Genomic DNA, 26,902 nt, shown 5'->3' on the forward strand with positions numbered 1-26,902 from the left:
CAAGGGTTCCGCCCACTACAAGAACAGATGTACGTCATCTCCCACTGCCCGTTTTCTGTACGTCGCTCTATTGTTTTTGCTTATAAGATCCAAGATCAGGTGATTGATCCAGGATCCGTTGATCTTGGTCACAACAATCTGGTTTGTTTGGTTCTTCAAACCCTGGGCGTTATTGTTTTGTTTTGTTTTGTTTTGTTTTATTTATTTATTTATTTATTTATTATTATTTTTTTTAAGATAAGCAGGCATGAATCATCCAAGATGATTGTGCTCACTTGTGGACATTGATTTGGGTTTATAAACTGGGTTTATTCTGCCATTGGCAGAATGGCCAAAGAAAGGGCACAAGTTTTCACCCCAGTGGAGCAAGAGCTTCTGTTAGAGGGCTATGAGGAATTTACTGAAATGATTCACGCCAAAGGTAACACCGCAAAAGCTGCAAAAACAAGAAAGGAAGGCTGGCAGAAAGTGGCAGACAAACTAAATACGTAAGTAATATTCATACTATTAAAATGACCAGGTAATGCATAAATATAACGCAATGCTAAAATACCCTCGGCTGTATGAGCATAAAAATAGGAAACAGAATGTGACCTTTTGACCTCTTAAAATAGGTCAAGGTTAACCATCTTTGAACTTGTCCACAGTCTGTTATGTTGCCTGTGAATTTGAAGACTCTGGCAGTAATAGGACTGGAGTTACGCTGAGCACAAACAGACAGATGGACACAAATTTTTCGTAATACCCGATGGCCATATTTTGGCCTTTGGTAAAAATCAGACAGACAAAATATGGACAACAAAAAAGATGTTTGAGTAAAAGAAACTGAGTGGGAAGTAAATACCAAACACATAAAGCAATGAAAAGTGACAAATGCAGGTTTGTTGTTGTTTTTGATTGTGGCAACCTTTGTGTATCCACTATTAATGATTTTATCATTTATTCCTTAATATTCAGAATAAATACCAGCACACCAAGGACCTGGGAACAAGTTAAAGTAAAATATAAAAATATTCGTCAAACAGGTATGTAGGCTTTTTTTCCTATAACTTATTAATTAATACACTGTAAACCTCAGTGCTTTTGTCAGAATTTGAAAAACTTTAAGTATTTTTTTATTGTGTGCTCAAAAATAAGTTCTTAGAAGCTAAATATTTGAAATTATTGTTGCATATATGTGTTGATTGCAAATGAATTTGAAATTACTGATTAAAATAACATATTTTCAGTTGTTTCAGCTTAAAGTCTTTAGAACGTATCAAATTTAAGTAACACAATATTTAAGGTGAAATTGTAGATTCAATGTTCCTTGATGGAGTAAGGATTAAAGAACATTGGTATTTAGTGACTTTTTCCAGACCCATTGATAAATACTCTGGAGCTGATCCATTAACTTTTCAGTTTCAGAACAACATGCTTTATTATTTGAGTACATAAATTTTCAAAAAAAAAATTGAGGTGATCACTCACCTCAATTTTTTTGAGTTCTGGCAACTTATTCAGGTTTAAAGTGTAAGCAACACAGCATGTCAGTGTACCTGTTCTGTTAAAGCAAACAGGAAGAAAGCAGAATTAAAAAAGACTTGGGGAGGACCAGTTGGATCCGACATAACCACAGATGAAGAGCTAATAGTCCACCAACATATTCAACGCCCGATTTTAGAGCCTATAGAAGGGGGGACCTCCTCTTCAGAGACAATGACAAGATGCAGCAGTGGTGACTTCATTTCAGGTCAAGTAAGATCATTGCTACTGTTTGTGTGATAAACGTCTTCTCACAGGTCTTGTGGTGTAATTTCATTATTCTGTCCGTGATTGTTTGGGGTCAGTGACGGGGAACATGGTCTCACTCCTGCCGGTGCCTGAGCAGCGGGATGATGACACAGGTGATGTGGTAGATGAGGAAACAGTGTTGGACTATTTGTCTGGAGAAGAGGTGAGCTTTTAAATTCCCTTAAAATCAGTGATGACTAAGTCAGATCTGTGTTCCGAAGTGTTCCAAAACCTTTTCAGTACTTGTTTTTGGAAACATTGTTACAGTATCAAAAAGAATGAAATGTATCAGAGGTCTGATCCAAACCCTGCGTGCGCTGAACAAACACAACACCTTTTCATGAGCTTTTTGTGACATCATCGGGACACGACTTATACCAATTAATCATGAATATTGTGCTGATCAGTATAATCTTCAGATCATCTCTCTAGTCCTATTGGTTGGCTGGGCTATGAGGAATTTGATGAGATTTGCAGGAAAGGAAAGCGGCAGAAAACAAAGAGGTGGTGTGCCAAAAAGTGATGGACACATTAAACGCGCGAGTAATAATCCTACTACTAAAATGACAGTACAGCATGAAAATCAGACAGAAAAAGATGGGTAATATAAAAGTGAAATCATTTGAGTCACCTGAGACTCAAACTCCATAAGCACAAAACGATCTTCAAATTATCCAAGAACTATGTGTCCTTTTTGTTTGTTTGCTGTTGCAACCTTTGTCTGCCCGCTGCATTAATGATATCATCATGTACACGGTCTTGGAATGCATTCCTTAATAGTCAGAGCAAGGACCAGCATACCACAAAAATAAATAAATAAATACATCAAAGAGATCAATAATAATACATTATTATTATTAAGATGATTCCTTCCAGACTGAAGCAGTGTTTCTTTCACATGCTGAAAGGATTTGCATAAAGTTATGTTCCCTTGGAATAATCAATGCAATCATCACGACCAGTACCTCCTGGAATAAACAGTCGGGGTTGACTGATATGGATTTAAAGGGCTGATACCAATACTCATTATCGACAAGCTTTGGAGGCTGATACTCATATTTGAGTCCGATATTTGCCTGCAGTATAAAGTGTCAAAAAGGTCTTAAAATTTAGTATAACACACTCTTAACACAAAACTTTCGTTAAAATGTTTTGCAGCATATGTTTAATTCACAGAACCTTTCAACATAACCTTCACAGGAAAAGTGCAAGGAGCTATAAATAATGTTATTACATGGCTGCGATGCAACACTGATTGGCTGATTTCCAGTCTGATATGAGAAAATATCAGACTGGTTACCATGACAATCAGTCCGGGACGTGTATCACAATCGTTACAAACCAGAAAGCTAAAAATATGATTCGAAAAACCAAGTTGTATGTATGTACGAGGGTAGGCTGAAAAGTTCTAAGGCTCCCCATGAAGGAGTAATGCATTAACTGCATTATAGTGACCCTTAGAACTTTTCAGCCTACCCTCGTATGTGTGTATATATATATATATAAATTATTCAAGATTTGAAATATTTTGCAGTCTACTGTATAAGACACAACTTGTGGCAGTTTAACTTAAATATGACACATATTTAAGGGTGATTCTTTAACTACGGGCACTATTGGCCTTGTAAATGTAATTTCCACCACACCATTGCCTTACAATATAAAGCGCCTTGGGGCAACTGTTTGTTGTGATTTGGCGCTATATACATGTGCTCTGATGTCACTGTTTATCTCCATAGAAACTACCCAAGCAATCTTTCATACAAACTGTTTAGGGACATTACAGTGTTGTGGTGGAAATTACGGCAATAGTGTGGGACAACTACATTTTGTTTAAAAAAAATCACAACAGTTGTATGACATTGAATACCCCAATTATGTTTTGATTATTTTACTGATATTTTATTCAGAGATATTTTAAAACATTAGAAAAAACGTTTCTTTACCATTCATTTTTATCATTGAAGATCAAAAGTCTGGGTGTGGGACAAGCACAAAACGGCAATATTTGCCTATAATGATGCTGAAAAAAGGTGAAAAAGTCATCATAGACTACTAGAACAAATTTCTTAACACACTTTCTGTTGTGAAAGTGTAGGAACACGGACCCACAACAGGGGGCGTAAATGAACGGGCAATGGATAAGCCAAACAGTAACAATTTAATGTTGTAAATTGTGCACAACGGAATACAGACAATAACAAGTTTGGAACTACAGTCAATTACACGTTGAGTGACGTGTGTGCAGGCTTGAGGATAGGGGACGCCCGTCCAGAACCGAGCCGGATCCCACACGGCCCTCACCACCAACGGATCTGAAGAACACCGGAGCCGCCAAGTCCTGGGTCCCCAGGTGGCCACCGTCTCCAGCTGTCAGACCTGGCACTGCTGGCAGAGAACAAAAACAGCACAGATGAGTGTGAGTACGCACACTCAGTAATCCCACAGTCTGTGTTCCTTTGGGAGGGAGCACCTCCACCTCCAATCACACACTCGTGCAGCTCCTGTCTAACCACTTATCTGGTTGGGGTGTGAAGCGATGCTGTCGCTGATCACACCAAACGCCAATCCCACAGATAAGGCAACACCACAGGAAAACGGCTGCAAAGACGTTCAGACTATAAGTCAGTGTTAAGTTCAGCAGAGAAGTTACCTCTAAGGTAGCTGATTTCTTGGCGGGGAGGTGGAGTGGCAGTCCGGCCTTTATGGTGATGGTGATGTGATGTGGATGAGTGACAGCTGGTGTTGATGATGAGTGACAGCTGTCACTCCCGGTTGCTATGACACCCTCTCGTGCTTGAAGCCCACACTTCAAGCAGGGCGGCATCTGGTGGTGGTGGGCCAGCAGTACCTCCTCTTCAGCGGCCCACATAACAGGACCCCCCCCCCCCCCTCAACGGGAGCCCCCTAGCGCCCGACCAGGCTTGTCCGGGTGACGCCGGTAGAAGTCGGCCAGGAGGGCCGGGTCCAGGATGAAGCTCCTCTTCACCCAGGAGCGTTCTTCGGGTCCATACCCCTCCCAGTCCAACAAATACTGGAACCCCCGGCCCTTCCGACGGACGTCCAGGAGCCAGCGCACGGTCCAAGCCGGCTCCCTGTCGACGATCCGGGCAGGAAGCGGCGCCGGTCCGGGGGTACAGAGGGGTGAAACGTGGTGAGGTTTGATGTGTGACACATGGAAAACTGGGTGAATCCGCAGCGAAGCTGGCAGCTTCAGCTTCACTGCGGCTGGACTGAGGACTTTGAGTATGGTGAAAGGTCCAATGTATCTGTCCTTCAACTCTGGGATTCCACTTGCAGGGGAATGTCTTTTGTGGAAAGCCAAACCTCCTGCCCAGGCTGATACGTAGGGGCCGGGGCACACCGGCGGTCTGCATGGTTCTTGGCCCTCGTCCGGGCTTTGAGCAGGGCAGAGCGGGCGGTATGCCACACCCGACGGCACCTCCTCAGATGGGCCTGGACTGAGGGCACCCCGACCTCTCCCTCCACTAGCGGGAACAATGGGGGCTGGTACCCCAAACACACCTCAAACAGGGAGAGGCCGGTAGCAGATGATACTTGGCTGTTGTGAGCGTACTCGATCCAGGCCAAATGGTTGCACCAGGCCGTCGGGTGCGCGGAGGTTATGCAGCGGAGGGCCTGCTCCAATTCCTGGTTCGCCCGCTCTGCCTGTCCGTTCGTCTGAGGACGGTACCCGGACGAGAGACTCACGGTGGCCCCCAGTTCCCTGCAGAAATTCCTCCAGACCTGAGAGGAGAACTGAGGACCACGGTCTGAGACGATATCCGATGGAATCCCATGCAGACGCACGACGTGGTAGACCAGGAGGTCTGCAGTCTCCTGGGCTGTCGGGAGCTTTGGGAGGGCCACGAAGTGGGCCGCCTTGGAGAACCGGTCCACTATCGTGAGGATGGTAGTCATGCCCTGGGACGGCGGGAGGCCCGTGACAAAGTCCAGGCCGATGTGAGACCAGGGGCGATGAGGCACGGGCAAGGGCTGGAGGAGGCCTTGGGCCTTGTGGTGGTCAGCTTTGCCCCTGGCACAGGTGGTGCAGGCCTGGACATACTCCCAGACGTCGGCTTCCATAGACGCCCACCAGAAGCGCTGCCGGACTACTGCCACGGTCCTTCGCACCTCTGGATGACAGGAGAGCTTGGAACCGTGAAAGAAGTCTAGGACCGCAGCCCTGGCCTCTGGTGGGACGTACAACTTGTCCTTCGGACCTGTCCCCGGGTCCGGGCTCCATGTCAGGGCCTCCCGGACGGTCTTCTCCATGTCCCAGGTGAGGGTGGCCACGACAGTGGACTCGGGGATGATGGTTTCCATTGGGTCTGACAGCTCGGTCTTGACCTCCTCTTCGTGCACCCAGAACAGGGTGTCAGATCGTTGGTTCTTTGTCCCGGGGCGGTAGGTGATCCGAAAGTCAAAACGCCCGAAGAACAGTGACCAGCGGGCTTCCCTGGGGTTCAGACGCCTGGCGGTCCAAATGTACTCCAGGTTCCGATGGTCCGTGAAAACCGTAAATGGTACTGATGCTCCCTCCAACAGGTGTCTCTACTCCTCCAGAGGGCTCTTTCACCGCTAGAAGTTCCTTTCAGCCGGGGTCAACCTGCGGGAAAAGTAGGCACATGGATGGAGAACCTTGTCGGACTCCCCGCTCTGGGATAGCACGGCTCCTATCCCTGAGTCAGAGGCGTCCACTTCAACTATAAACTGACGATTGGGATCGGGCTGCACCAGAACTGGTGCAGTCGAGAACCGGTATTTCAACTCCCTAAACGCGGCTTCGCACTTATCCGACCAGGTGAAGGGGACTTTTGTGGAGGTCAGGGCTGTCAGGGGGCTAACTACCTGACTGTAGCCCTTGATGAACCTCCGGTAGAAATTTGCAAAACTGTTGCAGTTTCCTACGGTTTGTTGGTTGGGGCCAGTCTCTCACCGCCGCAACCTTGGCCGGATCAGGGGCGATGGAGTTGGAGGAGATTATGAACCCCAGGAAGGACAAAGAAGTGCGGTGGAACTCGCACTTCTCGCCCTTCACAAACAGCCGGTTCTCCAATAACCGCTGCAGGACCTGACGTACATGCTTGACATGGGTCTCAGGATCCGGAGAAAAGATGAGTATATCGTCCAAATATACGAAGACAAACCGATGCAGGAAGTCCCGTAAGACGTCATTAACCAAAGCTTGGAACGTCGCGGGTGCATTGGTGAGGCCGAACGGCATGACCAGGTACTCAAAGTGACCTAACGGGGTGTTAAATGCCGTCTTCCACTCGTCTCCCTCCCGGATCCGAACCAGGTGATAAGCATTCCTGAGATCCAGTTTAGTGAAAATTTGGGCTCCATGCAAGGGCGTGAACACTGAATCCAACAGAGGTAACGGGTATCGGTTGCGAACCATGATCTCGTTCAGCCCTCTGTAATCAATGCATGGACGGAGTCCGCCGTCCTTCTTGCCCACAAAAAAGAAACCAGCACCCATTGGGGAGGTGGAGTTCCGGATCAACCCGGCAGCTAACGAGTCCCGGATGTAGGTCTCCATTGATTCGCGTTCCGGACGTGAGAGGTTGTACAGCCTACTGGACGGGTACTCAGCGCCCGGTATCAAATCAATGGCACAATCGTACGGACGGTGCGGGGGCAGCGTGAGTGCCAGATCATTGCTGAAGACGTCAACAAGGTCATGGTACTCGGCTGGCACCACCGCCAGATTGGGGGGGACTAAAACCTCCTCCTTAGCTGTCACACCGGGTGGAACCGAGGATCCTAAACACTCCCGGTGGCAGGTTTCGCTCCACTGAACCACAACCCCAGATGGCCAATCAATCCGGGGATTGTGTTTTAACACCCATGGAAAACCCAAAATCACTTGGGAGGTAGAAGGCGTTACATAAAACACAATCTCCTCCCTGTGATTTCCAGATGCAACCAATGTCACTGGCTGTGTCTGATGTATGATTAGTGGAAGAAGGGTGCCATCTAGTGCCTGCATCGACAATGGTGATGGTAAGGCCACTAGAGGGAGCCCAACCTCCTTTGCCCATCTGCTATCCAGCAGATTCCCCTCCGACCCCGTGTCCACCAGTGCTGGGGCGTGAAGGGTTAGATCCCCACTCAGGATCGTGACTGGGATGCATGCAGATTTTCGGGGTCTCCCCGCGTGGGTATTGTGACCCACCCTTAGCCCAGTCTCTAAGGACGAGTGCTGCTGTATTGACCGTTTGGGGCATTTTTTCTGTGTGTGCTTGGTTGAGCTATAGAGAAAACATTCCCCACGGACCAGCCTCCTTTGTCTCTGATCTGATCGCCTTTTGGCCCTGCTCATCTCTCTAACAACGTCAGCAGGGGGAGCTGTCGTCACGTGGAGTGCCCTGGCTGTGGAGCATGGGGAAGACGGCTCCCTTTCTGACCCGGGAGGAAGAGGGACGGCTTGTGCCTGACCACGCCCTTTCTCTCGCTCCCGTCGGTGTTCTGTTAATCGGTTGTCTAACCGTATAACCAGGTCGATAAGCCCGTCTAAATCCCGCGGCTCGTCCTTCGCCACCAGGTGCTCCTTAAGGACCAGAGACAGTCCGTTTATGAAGGCGGTGCGGAGCACAACAGCATTCCAGCCGGCTTGCGCTGCCGCGATGCGGAAGTCAACTGCATACTTCGCTGCGCTCCGACACCCCTGTCTTATCGACAGCAGCACGCTTGAAGCGGTCTCGCCTCTATGAGGGTGGTCGAACACCTGTCGGAACTCCCTCACAAACCCAGCATATGTCGTTAGGAGCCGTGAATTCTGCTCCCAGAGAGCCGTAGCCCAGGCGCGTGCCTCTGCTCAAAGCAAATTTATAACGTAAGCCACCCGGCTAGCGTCTGACGCGTACATGACGGGACGCTGTGAAAAGACGAGCGAGCACTGCATCAAGAAGTCCGCGCACGTCTCGACACAGCCTCCATACGGCTCCGGAGGGCTTAAGTATGCTTCAGGGGAAGGTGGGGGGGTTCGTTGAACGATCAGTGGAATGTCTGTTTCTGGCACTCGATCAGCAGGAGGAGGTGCTGCAGCAGCGCCCTGAGCATGCGCTTCCACCTTGGCGGTGAGAGCCTCCATCCTTCGACTGAGAATAATGCTCTGCTCGGTAACTAAGTCCAACCGAGCAGTAAAAGCGGTTAAGATGTGCTGCAGCTCACCTAACATGCCTCCTGCTGGCGCTCTTCCATTGGCTGTTCAAGCGATGGTTGACGCCCCTCGGGATCCATGACGCTGGCCGAGAAATCCTGTTGTGAAAGTGTAGGAACACGGACCCACAACAGGGGGCATAAATGAACGGGCAATGGATAAGCCAAACAGTAACAATTTAATGTTGTAAATTGTGCACAACGGAATACAGACAATAACAAGTTTGGAACTACAGTCAATTACACGTTGAGTGACGTGTGGGCAGGCTTGAGGATAGGATACGCCCGTCCAGATCCGAGTCGGATCCCACACGGCCCTCACCACCAACGGATCTGAAGAACACCGGAGCCGCCAAGTCTTGGGTCCCCAGGTGGCCACCATCTCCAGCTGTCAGACCTGGCACTGCTGGCAGAGAACAAAAACAGCACAGATGAGTGTGAGTACGCACACTCAGTAATCCCACAGTCTGTGTTCCTTTGGGAGGGAGCACCTCCACCTCCAATCACACACTCGTGCAGCTCCTGTCTAACCACTTATCTGGTTGAGATGTGAAGCGAAGCCGTCGCTGATCACACCAAACGTCAATCCCACAGATAAGGCAACACCACAGGAAAACGGCTGCAAAGAAGTTCAGACTATAAGTCAGTGTTAAGTTCAGCAGAGGAGTTACCTCTAAGGTAGCTGATTTCTCGGCGGGGAGGTGGAGTGGCAGTCTGGCCTTTATGGTGATGGTGATGTGATGTGGATGAGTGACAGCTGGTGCTGATGACGAGTGACAGCTGTCACTCCCGGTTGCTATGACACCCTCTTGTGCTTGAAGCCCGCCATCTGGTGGTGGTGGGCCAGCAGTACCTCCTCTTCAGCGGCCCACATAACACTTTCATTGTAAAGATAACTATAAAAGTGTGAAATTTCCCATTTTTTCTGTTTTTCATACAATATGATCAAAGGACATAATAAGTGCCCGTAGTCTAAGAATCACCCTTAAGTTAAATATGTCATATTTAACTTAAATATGACAAATTTCTGTTATATGTCGTGTTATTTTATGTTATACTTGTTGTGTGGGCCGCCAGAAGAGGAGGTACTGCTGGCCCACCACCAGAGGGCGCCCTGCCTGAAGTGCCGGCTTCAGGCACGAGAGGGCGCTGCCGCCACGGACACAGCCGGGGGTGACAGCTGTCACTCATTATCTCATGACAGCTGTCGCCCATCTACACTTCATCAGAATACTCCATAAAACCCGGACGTCATCTCCACCTCGTTGCCGAGATATCATCGACCTGTGAAGGTAATATTCTCAGCCTTTAAACTAACTGTGTCTTAGACTGAACTCGTTTTACAGCTGTTTTTCTGTGGAGTGCCTTATCTGGAAGATTGGCGTAATCAGCGACGGCTTCGCTTCACACCCCAGCCAGATAAGTGTTTGAGACAGGAGCTGCACGAGTGTGTGTGAGAGGTGGAGGTGGAATCTCCACCATTGTTGTTACTGGGTGTGCACACACCCACATCTTATTGTTTCTGCTCCTCGCCAGCAGTACCAGATCCGACATTCGGAGACGGTGGCCACCTGGGGACTTGGCGGCTCCAGTATTCTCCGGGTTCGGTGGCGGAGGAAATCATGTGGTTCCGGTTCTTCTCAGGACAGACGTCTTCTATCCTCGAGCCTGCCCACACGTCACCTTCGTGGAATGACTGTTTGCAAAATTCTGTATTCCTCTGTATTGTGGTTGTGCTCATTCACAACAGTAAAGTGTTCATATTCGACTCTTTCATTGTCCGTTCATTTACGCCTCCTGTTGTGGGTCCGTGTCACTACACTTTCCCAACATGATATCTCGGCCAGCATCATGGATCCCGAGGGGCGTCACCCATCTGTTGAACAGCCAATGGAAGAGCAGGGTGCACGGGCGTCTGCAGGAGGCGTGATTGGTGAGTTGCAGCAAATCCTCACCGCCTTTACCGCTCGGTTGGATCTGATGACCGAGCAAAACGTCATCCTTAATCGCAGGATGGAGGCTCTCACTGCACAGGTGGAAGCGTGCACTCAGGGCGCTGCTGCAGCTCCTCCTCCTGCCGACCCAGTGCAGAATATAGACGTTCCACTGGTCGTTCAACGACCCCCCCCCACCATCCCCTGAAGCATACATAAGTCCCCCAGAGCCGTACGGAGGTTGTGTGGAGATGTGCGTGGACTTTCTTATGCAGTGTTCGCTCGTCTTTGCACAACGTCCCGTAATGTACGTGTCTGACGCCAGTAAGGTGGCTTATGTAATTAACTTGCTTCGTGGTGAGGCACGCGCTTGGGCTACAGCGCTTTGGGAGCAAAATTCACGGCTCCTTACCACTCATACTGGGTTTGTGAGGGAGTTCAAAACGGTTTTTGACCACCCTAACAGAGAAGAGACTGCTTCAACAGTGTTGCTGTCAATGAGACAGGGGCGCCGGAACGCAGCCGAATATGCAGTCGACTTCCGCATCGCGGCTGCGAGGTCCGGCTGGAATAACGTTGCGCTCCGCGCCGCCTTCATAAACGGACTGTCGTCGGTCCTGAAGGAGCACCTGGTAGCTAAGGAAGAACCGCGGGATTTAGATGGGCTCATTGATCTCATTATACGGTTAGACAATCAGTTGGAGGAACGCCATCGGGAGCGAGACGAAGGACGTGGCCGGGCACGCACCGTCCCTCTCCCTTCCGGGTCCGAAAAGGTTCCGCCCTCCCCACGCTCCACAGCCTCAACGCTCCATGTGGCTACAGCTCCCCCTGCTGACGAAGCTATGGACACAAGCAGGGCCACATTTAGACCACCTAACAGACAGAGGAGGCTGGCCTGCGGGGAGTGCTTTGTCAGCGGCTCGAGTGAGCATCAGTTAAGAGACTGCCCCAATCGGTTAAACACCAACGCCCACCCCTAGAAACTGGGCTTAGGGTGGGCCAAGACATTCACGTGGGACACACACATATTTCCACACGACTCCCAGTTACAATCCTGAGCAGGGATTTAACCCTTCAAGCCCCAGCACTGGTGGACACGGGGTCAGAAGGGAATCTGCTAGACAGCAGATGGGCAAGGGAGGTAGGGCTCCCTCTGGTGGCGCTCCCTTTGCCATTACAGGTGCGGGCACTAGATGGCACCCTTCTCCCTTTAATCACGCACAAGACACAACCTGTAACTCTGGTGGTGTCTGGAAATCATCGGGAGGAGATCGAGTTTTTTGTGACGACTCCTACCTCCTGAGTGATTTTGGGCTTCCCGTGGATGTTGAAACACAATCCCCGGATTGATTGGCCGTCTGGGGTGGTGGTTCAGTGGAGCGAAACCTGTCATCGGATGTGTTTAGGTTCCTCGGTTCCTCTCGGTTTTCAGGCTAAAGAGGAGGTCAAAGTCCCTCCCAATCTGACGGCGGTGCCGGTTGAGTACCACGATCTTGCTGACATCTTCAGCAAGGATCTGGCACTCACCCTTCCCCCGCACCGTCCGTACGATTGTGCCATTGATTTGATTCCACGCGTGGAGTTCCCGTCCAGCAGGCTGTACAACCTCGCACGACCTGAGCGCAAATCAATGGAGACCTACATCCGGGACTCATTAGCTGCCGGGCTGATCCGGAATTCCACCTCCCCGATGGGTGCAGGTTTCTTTTTTGTGGGCAAGAAAGATGGCGGACTCCGTCCATGCATTGATTACAGGGGGCTGAATGAGATTACGGTTCGCAATCGATACCCGTTGCCCTTGTTAGATTCCGTGTTCACCCCCCTGCATGGAGGCAAAATCTTTACAAAGTTGGATCTTAGGAATGCGTATCACCTGGTTGGGGTCCGGAAGGGAGACGAGTGGAAGACGGCATTTAACACCCCATTAGGTCATTTTGAGTACCTGGTCATGCCGTTCGGCCTCACTAACGCCCCCGCGACGTTCAAAGCTTTGGTAAATGACGTCTTGCGGGACTTCCTGCACCGATTCGTCTTCGTATATCTGGACGATATACTCATCTTTTCTCCGGACCCTGAGACTCATGTCCAGCATGTACGTCAGGTCCTGCAGCGGTTATTGGAGAACCGGCTGTTTGTGAAGGGCGAGAAGTGCGAGTTCCACCGCACTTCTTTGTCCTTCCTGGGGTTTATCATCTCCTCCAACTCCGTCGCCCCTGATCCGGCCAAGGTTGCGGCGGTGAGAGATTGGCCCCAACCAACAAGCCGTAGGAAGCTGCAACAGTTCCTCGGCTTTGCAAATTTCTACAGGAGGTTCATTAAGGGCTACAGTCAGGTAGTTAGCCCCCTGACAGCCCTGACCTCTCCAAAAGTCCCCTTCACCTGGTCGGATCGGTGCGAAGCCGCGTTCAAGGAGTTGAAACGACGGTTCTCGACTGCACCAGTTCTGGTGCAGCCCGACCCTAGCCGCCAGTTTGTGGTTGAAGTGGACGCCTCTGACTCAGGGATAGGAGCCGTGCTATCCCAGAGCGGAGAGACCGATAAGGTTCTTCACCCGTGTGCCTACTTTTCTCGCAGGTTGACCCCGGCTGAACGGAACTATGACGTCGGCAACCGAGAACTCCTTGCGGTGAAAGAGGCTCTTGAGGAGTGGAGACACCTGTTGGAGGGAGCGTCTGTGCCGTTCATGGTTTTCACTGACCATCGGAACCTGGAGTATATCAGGACCGCCAAGCGGCTGAACCCCAGGCAAGCCCGCTGGTCACTGTTCTTCGGACGTTTTGACTTCCGGATCACCTATCGCCCCGGGACCAAGAACCAGAGATCGGATGTCTTGTCCCGGGTACACGAAGACGAAGTCAAAACTGAGTTGTCGGATCCACCGGAGCCCATCATTCCGGAGTCCACTATCGTGGCCACCCTCACCTGGGACGTGGAGAAGACCGTCCGGGAGGCCCTGGCACGGAGCCCGGATCCCGGAACTGGGCCGCAGAACCGACTTTATGTCCCACCAGAGGCCAGAGCTGCAGTATTGGATTTCTGTCATGGTTCCAAGCTCTCCTGTCATCCGGGGGTGCGAAGGACCGTGGCAGTTGTCCGGCAGCGCTTCTGGTGGGCGTCTATGGAGGCCGACGTCCGGGAGTATATTCAGGCCTGCACCACCTGTGCCAGGGGCAAGGCAGACCACAAAAGGTCCCAAGGCCTTCTCCAGCCGCTTCCTGTGCCTCATCGCTCCTGGTCCCATATCGGCCTGGATTTCGTCACGGGCCTCCTGTTGTCCCAGGGCAACACCACCATCCTCATGATAGTGGACCGATTCTCCAAGGCGGCCCACTTCGTGGCCCTCCCGAAGCTCCCAATGGCCCAGGAGACAGCAGACCTCCTGGTCCACCACGTCGTCCGTCTGCATGGGTTACCAACTGACGTAGTCTCGGATCGTGGTCCCCAGTTTTCCTCTCAAGTCTGGAGGAGTTTCTGCAGAGAACCTGGGGCCACCGTGAGCCTCTCGTCCGGGTACCACCCACAGACGAACGGACAGGCAGAACGGGCCAACCAAGAGTTGGAACAGACCCTCCGCTGTGTGACATCTGCGCACCCAACGGCCTGGAGTAACCATCTGGCCTGGATCGAGTATGCACATAACAGCCAGGTGTCTTCTGCCACCGGCCTCTCCCCATTTGAGGTGTGTCTAGGGTACCAGCCCCCATTGTTTCCCGTGGTGGAGGGAGAGGTCGGTGTGCCCTCGGTCCAGGCCCACCTGCGGAGGTGCCGTCGGGTGTGGCGCACCTCCCGTTCTGCCTTGTTGAAGGCCCGGACGAGGGCTAAGACCCATGCAGACCGCCGGCGGTCCCCGGCCCCTGCATACCAGCCCGGGCAGGAGGTGTGGTTATCAACGAAGGACATCCCCCTCCAAGTGGACTCCCCGAAGTTGAAGGACAGGTACATCGGACCATTTAAAATCCTCAAGATCCTCAGCCCTGCCACAGTGAAGCTCCAACTCCCAGCTTCACTGCGGATCCATCCTGTTTTCTATGTGTCCAGACTGAAACCATACCACACCTCACCCCTCTGCGCTCCCGGTCCGGCGCCGCCTCCTGCCTGGATCATTGACGGGGAGCTGGCTTGGACAGTGCGCCGGCTCCTGGACGTCTGTCGAATGGGCCGGGGGTTCCAGTATTTGGTGGACTGGGAGGGGTATGGACCCGAAGAACGCTCCTGGGTGAAGAAGAGCTTCATCCTGGACTCGGCCCTCCTGGCCGACTTCTACCGCCGTCACCCGGATAAACCTGGTCCGGCGCCAGGAAGCGCCCGTTGAGGGGGGGGGTCCTGTTGTGTGGGCCAGCAGAAGAGGAGGTACTGATGGCCCACCACCAGAGGGCGCCCTGCCTGAAGTGTGGGCTTCAGGCACGAGAGGGCGCTGCCGCCACGGACACAGCCGGGGGTGACGGCTGTCACTCATTATCTCATGACAGCTGTCGCCCATCTACACTTCATCAGAATACTCCATAAAACCCGGACGTCATCTCCACCTCGTTGCCGAGATATCATCGACCTGTGAAGGTAATATTCTCAGCCTTTAAACTAACTGTGTCTTAGACTGAACTCGTTTTACAGCTGTTTTTCTGCGGAGTGCCTTATCTGGGAGATTGGCGTAATCAGCAACGGCTTCGCTTCACACCCCAGCCAGATAAGTGTTTGAGACAGGAGCTGCATGAGTGTGTGTGAGAGGTGGAGGTGGAATCTCCACCATTGTTGTTACTGGGTGTGCACACACCCACATCTTATTGTTTCTGCTCCTCGCCAGCAGTACCAGATCCGACATTCGGAGACGGTGGCCACCTGGGGACTCGGGACTTGGCGGCTCCAGTATTCTCCGGGTTCGGTGGCGGAGGAAATCGTGTGGTTCCGGTTCTTCTCAGGACAGACGTCTTCTATCCTCGAGCCTGCCCACACGTTACCTTCGTGGATTGACTGTTTGCAAAATTCTGTATTCTTCTGTATTGTGGTCGTGCTCATTCACAACAGTAAAGTGTTCATATTCGACTCTTTCATTGTCTGTTCATTTACGCCCCCTGTTGTGGGTCCGTGTCACTAGACTTTCCCAACAATACTAGTTCATAAATAATATTGAAAAGGCTAAAACATAGTAATACTTGACAGACATAGCATTTGCTCTCGTCTTCAAAAATTACATACAGTAGCTTTTTTTATTCTTTGCATTTTCAACAATGATGGGTACATTAAACATGTACAGATATAGTATGTACACTCCTCGATAGTGTTTAGAATTCTTAATTCACATTCCCATCATGTAAAGTAAAAAAAAAAAAAAACAAAAACAAAAAAACAGAAAGGAACAGAAGGGAGTGACCATTAGTCATACATTAATCAATATACTCACATTTTCCAAATAAAATTGAGCCTTTTTAAGTTTATGTATTCAACCCACTTTTCCAACATGTCATAAACCATCCCTGTCTGTTGTTTATAAATGCCGTCATCTCTTCCATTTTGTAAATATCTAATGTTATTTCCCACCATGTTGTCAAATTTGGTACTTCATGTGATAACCATTTCTTGGTTATACACTTCTTACTGGCAACCAACAAAATACTAAATAGAGATTTTGTTGGGAAAGTGTAAGTACACGGACCCACAACAGGGGGCGCAAATGAACGGACAATGGAATAGGTCAAATAACAACACTTTACTGTTGCGAACGTGCACAACAAACACAACAGATTACACAATAGATCAGAGGTCAAATTACAAGGTGTCGTGTGGGCAGGCTCGAAGATAGGAGACGCCTGTCCAAAGCAGAACCGGAACCACACGATTTCCTCCGCCACCAGACCCCGGGAATACTGGAGCCGCCAAGTCCCGAACTCCCAGGTGGCCACTGCCTCCGCGTGTCGGACCTGGTACTGCTGGCGAGGAACAAAAACACAATTAAACGTGGGTGCGTCTGCACCCAGCAATCTGCACGGCAGGGAATCTACCTCCACCTCTCGTTGGAGAAAAAGTCTGTTATCACTCATAAAAATCACAAAAAGGGCTTTCTATCAAGCAGTCAGGCTGAGGATATTACCTTTCAGGTAGAACGATATCTCGGCAAAGAGGTGGAGATGACGTCTTGCTGATATACCGATGCAGATCAGATGAGTGGTGACAGCTGTCACAGGTGATGAGTGTCAGCTGTCACCCCGGCTGCTCCTGTGAGGCGGCAGCGCCCTCTGGTGCCTGGAGCCCACACTCCAGGCAGGGTGCCCTCTGGTGGTGGTGGGCCAGCAGTACCTCCTCTTCAGCGGCCCACACAACAGGACCCCCCCCTCAATGGGCGCCTCCTGGCGCCCGACCAGGCTTGTCCGGGTGGCGGCGGTAGAAATCGGCCAGGAGGGCCGGGTCCAGAATGAAGCTCCTCTTCACCCAGGAGCGTTCTTCAGGTCCGTACCCCTCCCAGTCCACCAAATACTGGAAGCCCCGGCCCATCCTACGGACATCCAAAAGCCGGCGCACAGTCCAAGCCGGCTCGCCATCGATGATCCGGGCAGGAGGCGGTGCCGGACCCGGAGTACAGAGGGGTGAGGTGTGATGTGGTTTGATTCGGGACACGTGAAATACAGGATGGATCCGCAGTGAGGCCGGCAGCTGAAGCCTCACTGCGGCTGGACTGATGACCTTGTGGATTTTGAAGGGACCGATGTAACGGTCCTGTAACTTGGGGGAGTCCACTTTGAGGGGGATGTCCTTTGTCGACAACCACACCTCCTGCCCTGGCCGATACGCAGGGGCCGGGGTCCGCCGACGGTCTGCATGGGCCTTTGACCTCATCCGGGCCCTCAGCAAGGCAGAACGGGCGGCACGCCACACCCGACGGCACTTCCGTAGGTGGGCCTGGACCGAGGGCACACCGACCTCTCCCTCAACCACTGGAAACAAAGGCGGTTGGTACCCCAGACATACCTCGAAAGGGGAGAGGCCGGTGGCTGACGACACCTGGCTGTTATGAGCATACTCGATCCAGGCCAGATGGGTACTCCAGGCCGCCGGGTGCGCGGCTGTCACGCAACGCAGGGCCTGCTCCATCTCCTGATTGGCCCGTTCTGCTTGCCCATTGGTCTGGGGATGGTACCCGGATGAGAGACTCACCGTGGCCCCCAGTTCCCTGCAGAAGCTCCTCCAGACGTGCGAGGAGAACTGGGGACCGCGATCTGAGACAATGTCTGTTGGGATCCCATGCAGCCGGACGACGTGGTGAACCAGGAGGTCCGCTGTCTCCTGGGCCGTCGGGAGCTTCGGGAGGGCCACGAAGTGGGCCGCCTTGGAGAATCGGTCCACTATCGTGAAGATGGTGGTGTTGCCCTGGGACGGCGGGAGACCCGTGACAAAATCCAGGCCGATGTGGGACCAGGGGCGATGGGGCACGGGCAGCGGCTGGAGCAAACCCGAAGCCCTACGATGGTCAGCCTTGCCCCTGGCGCAGGTGGTGCAGGCCTGGATATAATCCCGGACGTCGGCCTCTAGGGACGCCCACCAGAAGCGCTGCCAGACAACTGCCACGGTTCTTCGCACCCCTGGATGACAGGAGAGCTTAGAGCCATGACAGAAGTCCAGGACTGCAGCCCTAGCTTCTGGTGGGACGTAAAGTCTGTTCTTCGGCCCAGTTCCGGGGTCCGGGCTTCGTGCCAGGGCCTCCCGGACGGTTCTCTCTACGTCCCAGGTGAGGGTGGCCACGATAGTGGACTCCGGGATGATGGGTTCCGGTGGATCCGACAACTCCGTTTTGACTTCATCTTCATGTACCCGGGACAAGGCATCCGATCTCTGGTTCTTGGTCCCGGGACGGTAGGTGATCCGGAAGTCAAAACGGCCGAAGAACAGTGACCAGCGGGCTTGCCTGGGATTCAGCCGCTTGGCGGTCCTGATATACTCCAGGTTCCGGTGGTCAGTGAAAACCGTGAATGGCACGGACGTTCCCTCCAACAGATGTCTCCACTCTTCAAGAGCCTCTTTCACCGCAAGGAGTTCTCGATTGCCGACGTCATAGTTCCGTTCGGCCGGGGTCAACCTGCGGGAAAAATAGGCACACGGGTGAAGGACCTTATCGGTCTTCCCGCTCTGGGAAAGCACAGCTCCTATCCCTGAGTCCGAGGCATCCACTTCAACCACTAACTGGCGACTAGGATCGGGCTGCACCAGAACGGGTGCAGACGAGAAGCGCCGTTTCAACTCCTTGAAAGCGGCATCGCAACGATCCGACCAGGTGAAGGGAACTTTTGGTGAGGTCAGGGCTGTCAGGGGGCTAACTACCTGACTGTAGCCCTTAATGAACCTCCTGTAGAAATTAGCAAAGCCGAGGAACTGTTGCAGCTTCCTACGGCTAGTGGGTTGGGGCCAGTCTCTCACCGCCGCAACCTTGGCCGGATCAGGAGCGACGGAGTTGGGGGAGATGATAAACCCCAGGAAGGACAAAGAGGTGCGGTGGAACTCACACTTCTCACCCTTCACAAACAGCCGGTTCTCCAACAACCGCTGCAGGACCTGACGTACATGCCGGACATGAGTCTCAGGATCCGGAGAAAAGATGAGTATATCGTCTAGATATACGAAGACGAATCGGTGCAGGAAATCCCGCAAGACATCATTAACTAATGCTTGGAACGTCGCGGGGGCGTTTGTGAGGCCGAACGGCATGACCAGGTACTCAAAGTGACCTAATGGGGTGTTGAATGCCGTCTTCCATTCGTCTCCCTTCCGGATCCGAACCAGGTGATACGCATTTCTAAGATCCAGTTTAGTAAAGATTTTGGCTCCATGCAGGGGGGTGAACACGGAATCTAATAATGGCAACGGGTATCGGTTGCGAACCGTAACCTCATTCAGCCCCCTGTAATCAATACATGGACGAAGTCCGCCATCTTTCTTGCCCACAAAAAAGAAACCTGCCCCCATCGGGGAGGTGGAGTTCCGGATCAGCCCGGCAGCTAATGAGTCCCGGATGTAGGTCTCCATTGATTCGCGCTCAGGTCGTGAGAGGTTGTACAGCCTGCTGGACGGGAACTCAGCGCCTGGAACCAAATCAATGGCACAATCGTACGGACGGTGCGGGGGAAGGGTGAGTGCCAGATCCTTGCTGAAGACGTCAGCAAGATCGTGGTACTCAACCGGCACTGCCGTCAGATTGGGCGGGACTTTGACCTCCTCCTTAGCCTGGGAACCGGGAGGAACCGAGGATCCTAAACACACCCGATGGCAGGTTTCGCTCCACTGAACCACCACCCCAGACGGCCAATCGATCCGGGGATTGTGCTTTAACATCCATGGGATGCCCAAAATCACGCGGGAGGTGGCAGGAGTTACAAAAAACTCAATCTCCTCCCGGTGGTTTCCAGACACCACCAGAGTTACTGGTGGTGTCTTGTGTGTGAGTAAAGGGAGGAGGGTGCCATCTAGTGCCCGCACCTGCAATGGCGTAGGAAGCGCCACCAGAGGGAGCCCTACCTCCTTTGCCCATCTGCTGTCTAGCAGATTCCCTTCTGACCCCGTGTCCACCAGTGCTCGGGCTTGAAGGGTTAAATCCCCGGTCAGGATTGTGACTGGGAGTCGTGTGGCAATTTGTGTGTGTCTCACTTGAATGTCTTGACCCCCCCTTAGCCCAGTCTCTAAGGGCGAGTGTTGACGTTTTGGCCGTTTGGGGCAGTCTCTCTGTGTGTGCTCTGTTGAGCTGCAGAGAAAACATTCTCCACGGATCAGCCTTCCCATTTTGGCCCTGTGCGTCTCCCTAACAACGTCAACAGGGGGAGCTGTTGCCCCACAAAGCTCTGCGGCTGTGGAGCGTGGGGAGGGCGGCCCCTTTTCGAACCCGGAAGGGAGAGGGGCGGCGCGTATTCGGTCACGTCCTTCGCCTCGCTCCCGACGGCGTTCCTCTAACCGATTGTCTAATCGTATAACGAGATCAATAAGCCCGTCTAAATCCCGTGGTTCGTCCTTAGCCACCAGGAGCTCCTTTAGGACCAACGACAGTCCGTTTACGAAGGCGGCGCGGAGGGCAGTGTTATTCCAGCCGGACCTCGCAGCCGCGATGCGGAAGTCGACTGCATAAGCAGCTGCGCTCCGGCGCCCCTGTCTCATTGACAGCAGCACGGCTGAAGCGGTCTCTCCTCTATTTGGGTGATCGAACACTGTTCTGAACTCCCTCACAAACCCATCATATGTCAGAAGAAGCTGTGAATTTTGCTCCCAAAGCGCTGTAGCCCAAGCGCGTGCCTTGCCGCGAAGCAGATTAATTACATAAGCTATCTTGCTAGAATCAGTCGCGTACATGACAGGACGTTGTGCGAAGACGAGCAAACACTGCATAAGGAAGTCCGCGCACGTCTCCACACAACCTCCGTACGGCTCTGGAGGGCTTATGTATGCTTCCGGGGAAGGTGGGAGGGGTCGTTGAACGACCAGTGGAACGTCACTGTTACGCACAGGGTCGACAGGAGGGAGAGCTGCAGCAGCGCCCTGAGGGCGCGCCTCCACCTGCGCGGCGAGAGCCTCCACCCTGCGGTTAAGGAGGATGTTCTACTCGGTCATTAAATCCAACCGAGCCGTGAAAACGGTGAGGATCCGCTGCAACTCATCGATCATTCCTCCTGCGGGCGCCTGTGCACCCTGTTCTTCCATTGGCCGTTCAACAGCCGGTTGACGCCCCTCGGGATCCATGACGTTGGCCGAGATATCCTGTTGGGAAAGTGTAAGTACACGGACCCACAACAGGGGGCGCAAATGAACGGACAATGGAATAGGTCAAATAACAACACTTTACTGTTGCGAACGTGCACAACAAACACAACAGATTACACAATAGATCAGAGGTCAAATTACAAGGTGTCGTGTGGGCAGGCTCGAAGATAGGAGACGCCTGTCCAAAGCAGAACCAGAACCACACGATTTCCTCCGCCACCAGACCCCGGGAATACTGGAGCCGCCAAGTCCCGAACTCCCAGGTGGCCACTGCCTCCGCGTGTCGGACCTGGTACTGCTGGCGAGGAACAAAAACACAATTAAACGTGGGTGCGTCTGCACCCAGCAATCTGCACGGCAGGGAAGCTACCTCCACCTCTCGTTGGAGAAAAAGTCTGTTATCACTCACAAAATCACAAAAAGGGCTTTCTATCAAGCAGTCAGGCTGAGGATATTACCTTTCAGGTAGAACGATATCTCGGCAAAGAGGTGGAGATGACGTCTTGCTGATATACCGATGCAGATCAGATGAGTGGTGACAGCTGTCACAGGTGATGAGTGTCAGCTGTCACCCTGGCTGCTCCTGTGAGGCGGCAGCGCCCTCTGGTGCCTGGAGCCCACACTCCAGGCAGGGTGCCCTCTGGTGGTGGTGGGCCAGCAGTACCTCCTCTTCAGCGGCCCACACAACAGATTTATCCTTTTTCAACCAGTCCTGTGGTACTTTTCCAAAGAAAATGGTCTTAATCTCAAAGGGGGATTACACATTAAAAAATTTCTTGCAGTGTTCCATGAATGTCATTCCAATATTGTTTAATTAATGAACAATCCCACAGAATATGGAAGAGATTTGCTTGTTGATTTCCACATTTTCTCTAACAGACAGGGGGGTTTCCATCATAGTGAGACTTCTGATATGGAGTAATAAAATATCTAATCACAGTTTTCAAGTACATTTCCATTGATTTTTCTATATAAGTGTCCATTCCTCCTCGGTTATCTTTATTCCTGCTTCTTTCTCCCATAGTGCCTTAACAATCCCAGTTGAATATGACATGTGATTTGACAAAATTTATACAAAAAATAAATATGTTTTTTGTTGACATCACCAGCATATGCATTTTCAAACAACTTTAACAGATCCAGGTTAACATCAGATACCATATCTACCTTTGTGTCTATGTAATGTATTTGCAAGTATCGCTAAAAGTGTTGCCTTTCCAAGTGATATTTGTGTTTCAGTATTTCAAAACTAATTAATTTACCATCTTTAATCAAGTTGTCTATTATCTGTAGTCCTTTGGTGGTCCAAGTTTTAAATCGTGAATCTAATTGGTTTGGAACAAAGTCATAATCCTATGCATACCATTATTATTATTATTATTATTATTATTATTATTATTATTATTATTTTTAACACTAGAAAGTCTTTGTCAAGTTTGTATTCTTTCACCACGTTTTTCCATACTGAGAGAGTACATTGAACCCAAGGGTTATCCACCCTGTCTATGACTAATAGTAGCTTTAATCCAGTGAGGCAGAGAGTGACTGTAAATATAAATTTACACACAGGAGCTTTAATCCAGTGACAGGCAGTTTTTCTATCTTTTTCTTTTTTCAATTTTTGAGTGGGATTGCATTACTTTTTTTTTTTTTTAACAGTATAACCCCTTTAATAATTATCTTATTTGAAGAAGGGCTGAACCTGGACTGATTTGATTGTCAACCTCACTCTTTTAAGGATGAAACCTGGATGAAAATCATTCTGAATCAGTTTTTCACACTTTCCTCTTTCACTGAGGCTGTGTGGTGTGGATGATCATTTATGATCCATACGTTGCTCCTCTGCTTTATAACAAGCGTTTAGCGCTAAAGTCTGCTGTTCACACAAATGATCATGTGATTGTTTGTAAACAGTAAACGATTTGTACAGTTTGTAAACAGTTCCAATGAAAATGAACTTTTCATGTAAAAATGAGTGACCTCTCCCTCCTCTCTCTCTCTCTCTCTCTCTCTCTCTCTCTCTCTCTCTCTCTCTCTCTCTCTCTCTCTCTCTCTCTCTCTCTCACACTGTCTTTGCTGTTTTTCCTCCTTCGAGCAAACTTGGAGCTTTTTCAAAACACGAAGCCTTTAAACTGTAAAATAAACCTTTTAATTTCTGAATGTAACAGCAGCTACAGACAGGAGTAACTCTGGATTATTTAATGAAGGATTTTGAGGCGTGTTTTTTTTTCTTTCACTCTGGCATGCGGAGACATCGTTTTCAGCTGTGCTCTGCTCCACTCTGAGCTGCCGTCACAGCACTGTGGCCTCATGAAACATTACTGGTGATCTCCTTTTTTAAAATGTAGGCATGAAGGTGCAACTTTGTGACCAGCTCTGCAAAAATAAACTGGCATATCAGCCGGTATAAATGGCCAATGTAAATATCCACAAAAATATTGAATATCGGCACAGATAATCGGCCTGGCTGATAATCAGATCAAAAGGGTGGCTGAGGGGGTGGCTTGGGGGGATGGGGGATGCCCCCCCATCCCCCCAAGTCACTGACCAAAAGTGTGATAAAAATATGGGAAGATTGCTTTAAAATGCAGGAAAAAGGATATTTTAAAATTTCCTGTGCGGGGGGGGAGTAAACACAAGTCAGCCCCTCCCCGTGTGAATCTAGATCTGCCCATGTCAACTAATTATTTTCTGTTTAAATTCAGCAAACCTGCTCACGTGAAGGTTTGCTTTTACACATATGTTGCTGTGACAACCAATCCAGCATCTGTGTTGAGGAAACAAAACATCCAGGATCACAAAAGAATGTCAACAACTTATTCCAGCTAACCCAATAATCAATGTGTGGAGAATAGAGCCCTGAACAAAGAGAATATTTGAACTGCACCTCAACTTTTGATCATCGTTTCCAAATGAAACATGCATTTGGCCACTAGATGACGCTGTTGTTAGATGTTTTCTAATGTTCCAAAAGGTTGACTCATTACTGTAGACCGCACACTGAAAAAACATCCAGCTTAATAATTTGTTTCAGTTGGTAACATCTGAATCAATTAAGTTCTTTGAAATTAAGTTAGTAAGTTACTAATGTAATGAATAACTTACTAACTTAATTTCAAAGAAATTAATTGATTCAGGTGTTACCAATTGAATCAATTCAATTAAGTTAGTTCAACTATTGTCTTTTTTCAGTGTATCGTATTTTGATTTGATTTCTCGAACGTTCCATTTTTGCCATCGCGACTTAAAACCCAGCTCTGATCAATCCTACGCTCATAGTTCTCTAATTCTTGCAGGAAGCCACTGTAGGTGCACACAAGACCTCAACTACACAGTCTGCATCATCACAAAACAGAGGCAGGGAGGTGAGTATATGGACACAGCACTACGGACACAAATATTAAGAAAGTAATGTCTTGCTTTTATTTATAGGAGAATGTGCATGCTGTGTACAAACGGAATCTTCTCCAGAAGATGGAGTACCGCAGCCTTAAAATGAAAAAGCTCAAGCAGGATATGGAAGTGGATGAATTGAGGAAAGAAAAACTACAGTTACAAATACACTTGCTTCAGAAAGAGCTGGTACATGAGTCCATGCTGACACACACACACACACACAAAAATGCATGTCTTACACATGTCACTAACAAAATGTCTGTTCCATTGCAGGCTGAGAGGCAGTGAGGCCATTTCCATTTTTTAATAAAACCCAGGAATGACTGAATGATTGTGTGTTTTTAATTGAAATACAGGTTCTCTGGCAGCACTGCCATGAGACTGGTCATTAATAAGCTGCACCATCACCTCAGGGGCCTTCTTTTTCTTGAAGGTAGCTGTGTTGTGTAGCAGACCCCGTGCAATAACGTGTGATGCCAGATGCAACCTCAGCTTTCAGCTGACATAAAGGTTCTTTTATTATGAGCCCTTGTCATTTTCATTTCATTTTTCATTTTATATAGTGTCAAATAACAAAGCTGCCTCAAGGCGCTTCACACAAGGTCTAACCTTACCAACCCTTAGAGCAAGCAGACAGGCGACAGTGGTAAGGAAAAACCCCCTCTGATGATATTAAGGAAGAAACCTCAAGCAGACCAGACTCAAAGGGGTGACCCTCTGCTTGGGCCTTGCTACCAACACAGTTGACAATGCAAATATACAGGAAATTTTGGGAGTCCATGCTGGTGTCCAGGATGGGAGGCTTGCAGAAGAAGACTCCCACTCCTGGATAAGCCGCACCTCAAACAGAGATAGAGAGACAGTAAAACAGAATCAAGAGGCAGAAAGACGACAAATAAGGTATAATTTGTCAGCATTAAGCAACAAGAAAAACAAAAGAAATGCTAAGGTGATCGCCGGCCACTAGCTCTAAGCTTCACTAAAAAGCCCAGACTTGAGATAAAGTTGAGATCATACCCACCCCTTGAGCAAAAACACTGAAACTGCAAGAAGACCAAAAGCAGTGGGGTGACCGTCTGCTATATATAATTTGATAAGTCAAATGAAGTCTGGCAGCATGTGCTGATGCATATATTGCTACATTCACCACACCATGGAACCACTGCCATTTTGTTCCCGGATTGTAACCCTTCAGGCAGACATCTTGTCCATCCCCAACTCTTGCAAGTCACCATCTATTTGGCATTGATGTGCCACAGATCCAAAATATCATAGCTGATGCTCTCTCACAATGCAAGAGATTCTCCTCATCCAAGACTCCCTAAATAACCACTCCTTTGACACTAAGTTACTGTGACAGTCAAAACAAAACAAATGCATAACACATGCAGTGAAAGAAATAATGCAGCCATCAACCAGTCTACCATATTTGGAAATCCTGGCCATATCATAACATGTTAGTCTGATTTCTATGAGAAAAAAAGTGATTTTGGATGTCATTTTGGTGGCCATCTTGGGAAGTGGCCAATTGACCAGATATGCTAAGAACCAGGCGTGTCGAAAAGTGGAGAATAAGGAGAAGGATTCTAAGGGCCCCTGATTGACAGGGGCCCAGAGTGGTCCCTAATACAATTATAATACTGGCAAAATAATATGGCCCAGTAACATTTCTTTTCCCTTCGGCTGCTCCCTTGTTTGCACTCGGGGTTGCTACAGCAAATTCGAGGTGGATCTGCATGTTGAATTGGCATAGGTTTTACACCGGATGCCCTTCCTGACGCAACTCCACATTACATGGAGAAATGTGGCAGGGGTGGGATTTGAACCCAGAACCTTCTGCACTGAAACCAAGCACATTACTCACTTGGCCACCACCCCTGCAGTAACATTTCTTTTCATGG

At 50.0% G+C, this 26,902-nt stretch overlaps 1 protein-coding gene across 1 annotated transcript; it reads left to right on the top strand.

The window, feature by feature from the left end:
• Nucleotides 1-30: 30 nt before the first annotated feature.
• Nucleotides 31-25,329, top strand: LOC117528897. Its single transcript, XM_034191519.1, has 7 exons — nucleotides 31-488; nucleotides 958-1,025; nucleotides 1,553-1,732; nucleotides 1,830-1,936; nucleotides 24,902-24,970; nucleotides 25,038-25,187; nucleotides 25,275-25,329. Exons 1-7 carry the CDS (start codon nucleotides 328-330, stop codon nucleotides 25,287-25,289), a joined length of 750 nt encoding a protein of 249 aa, XP_034047410.1. The 5' UTR covers nucleotides 31-327; the 3' UTR covers nucleotides 25,290-25,329.
• The last annotated feature ends 1,573 nt before the right edge of the window (nucleotides 25,330-26,902 follow it).

This window comes from Thalassophryne amazonica, chromosome 17 (genome assembly GCF_902500255.1).
Source record: "Thalassophryne amazonica chromosome 17, fThaAma1.1, whole genome shotgun sequence".
In the NCBI taxonomy this organism is placed as follows: Eukaryota; Metazoa; Chordata; class Actinopteri; order Batrachoidiformes; family Batrachoididae; genus Thalassophryne; species Thalassophryne amazonica.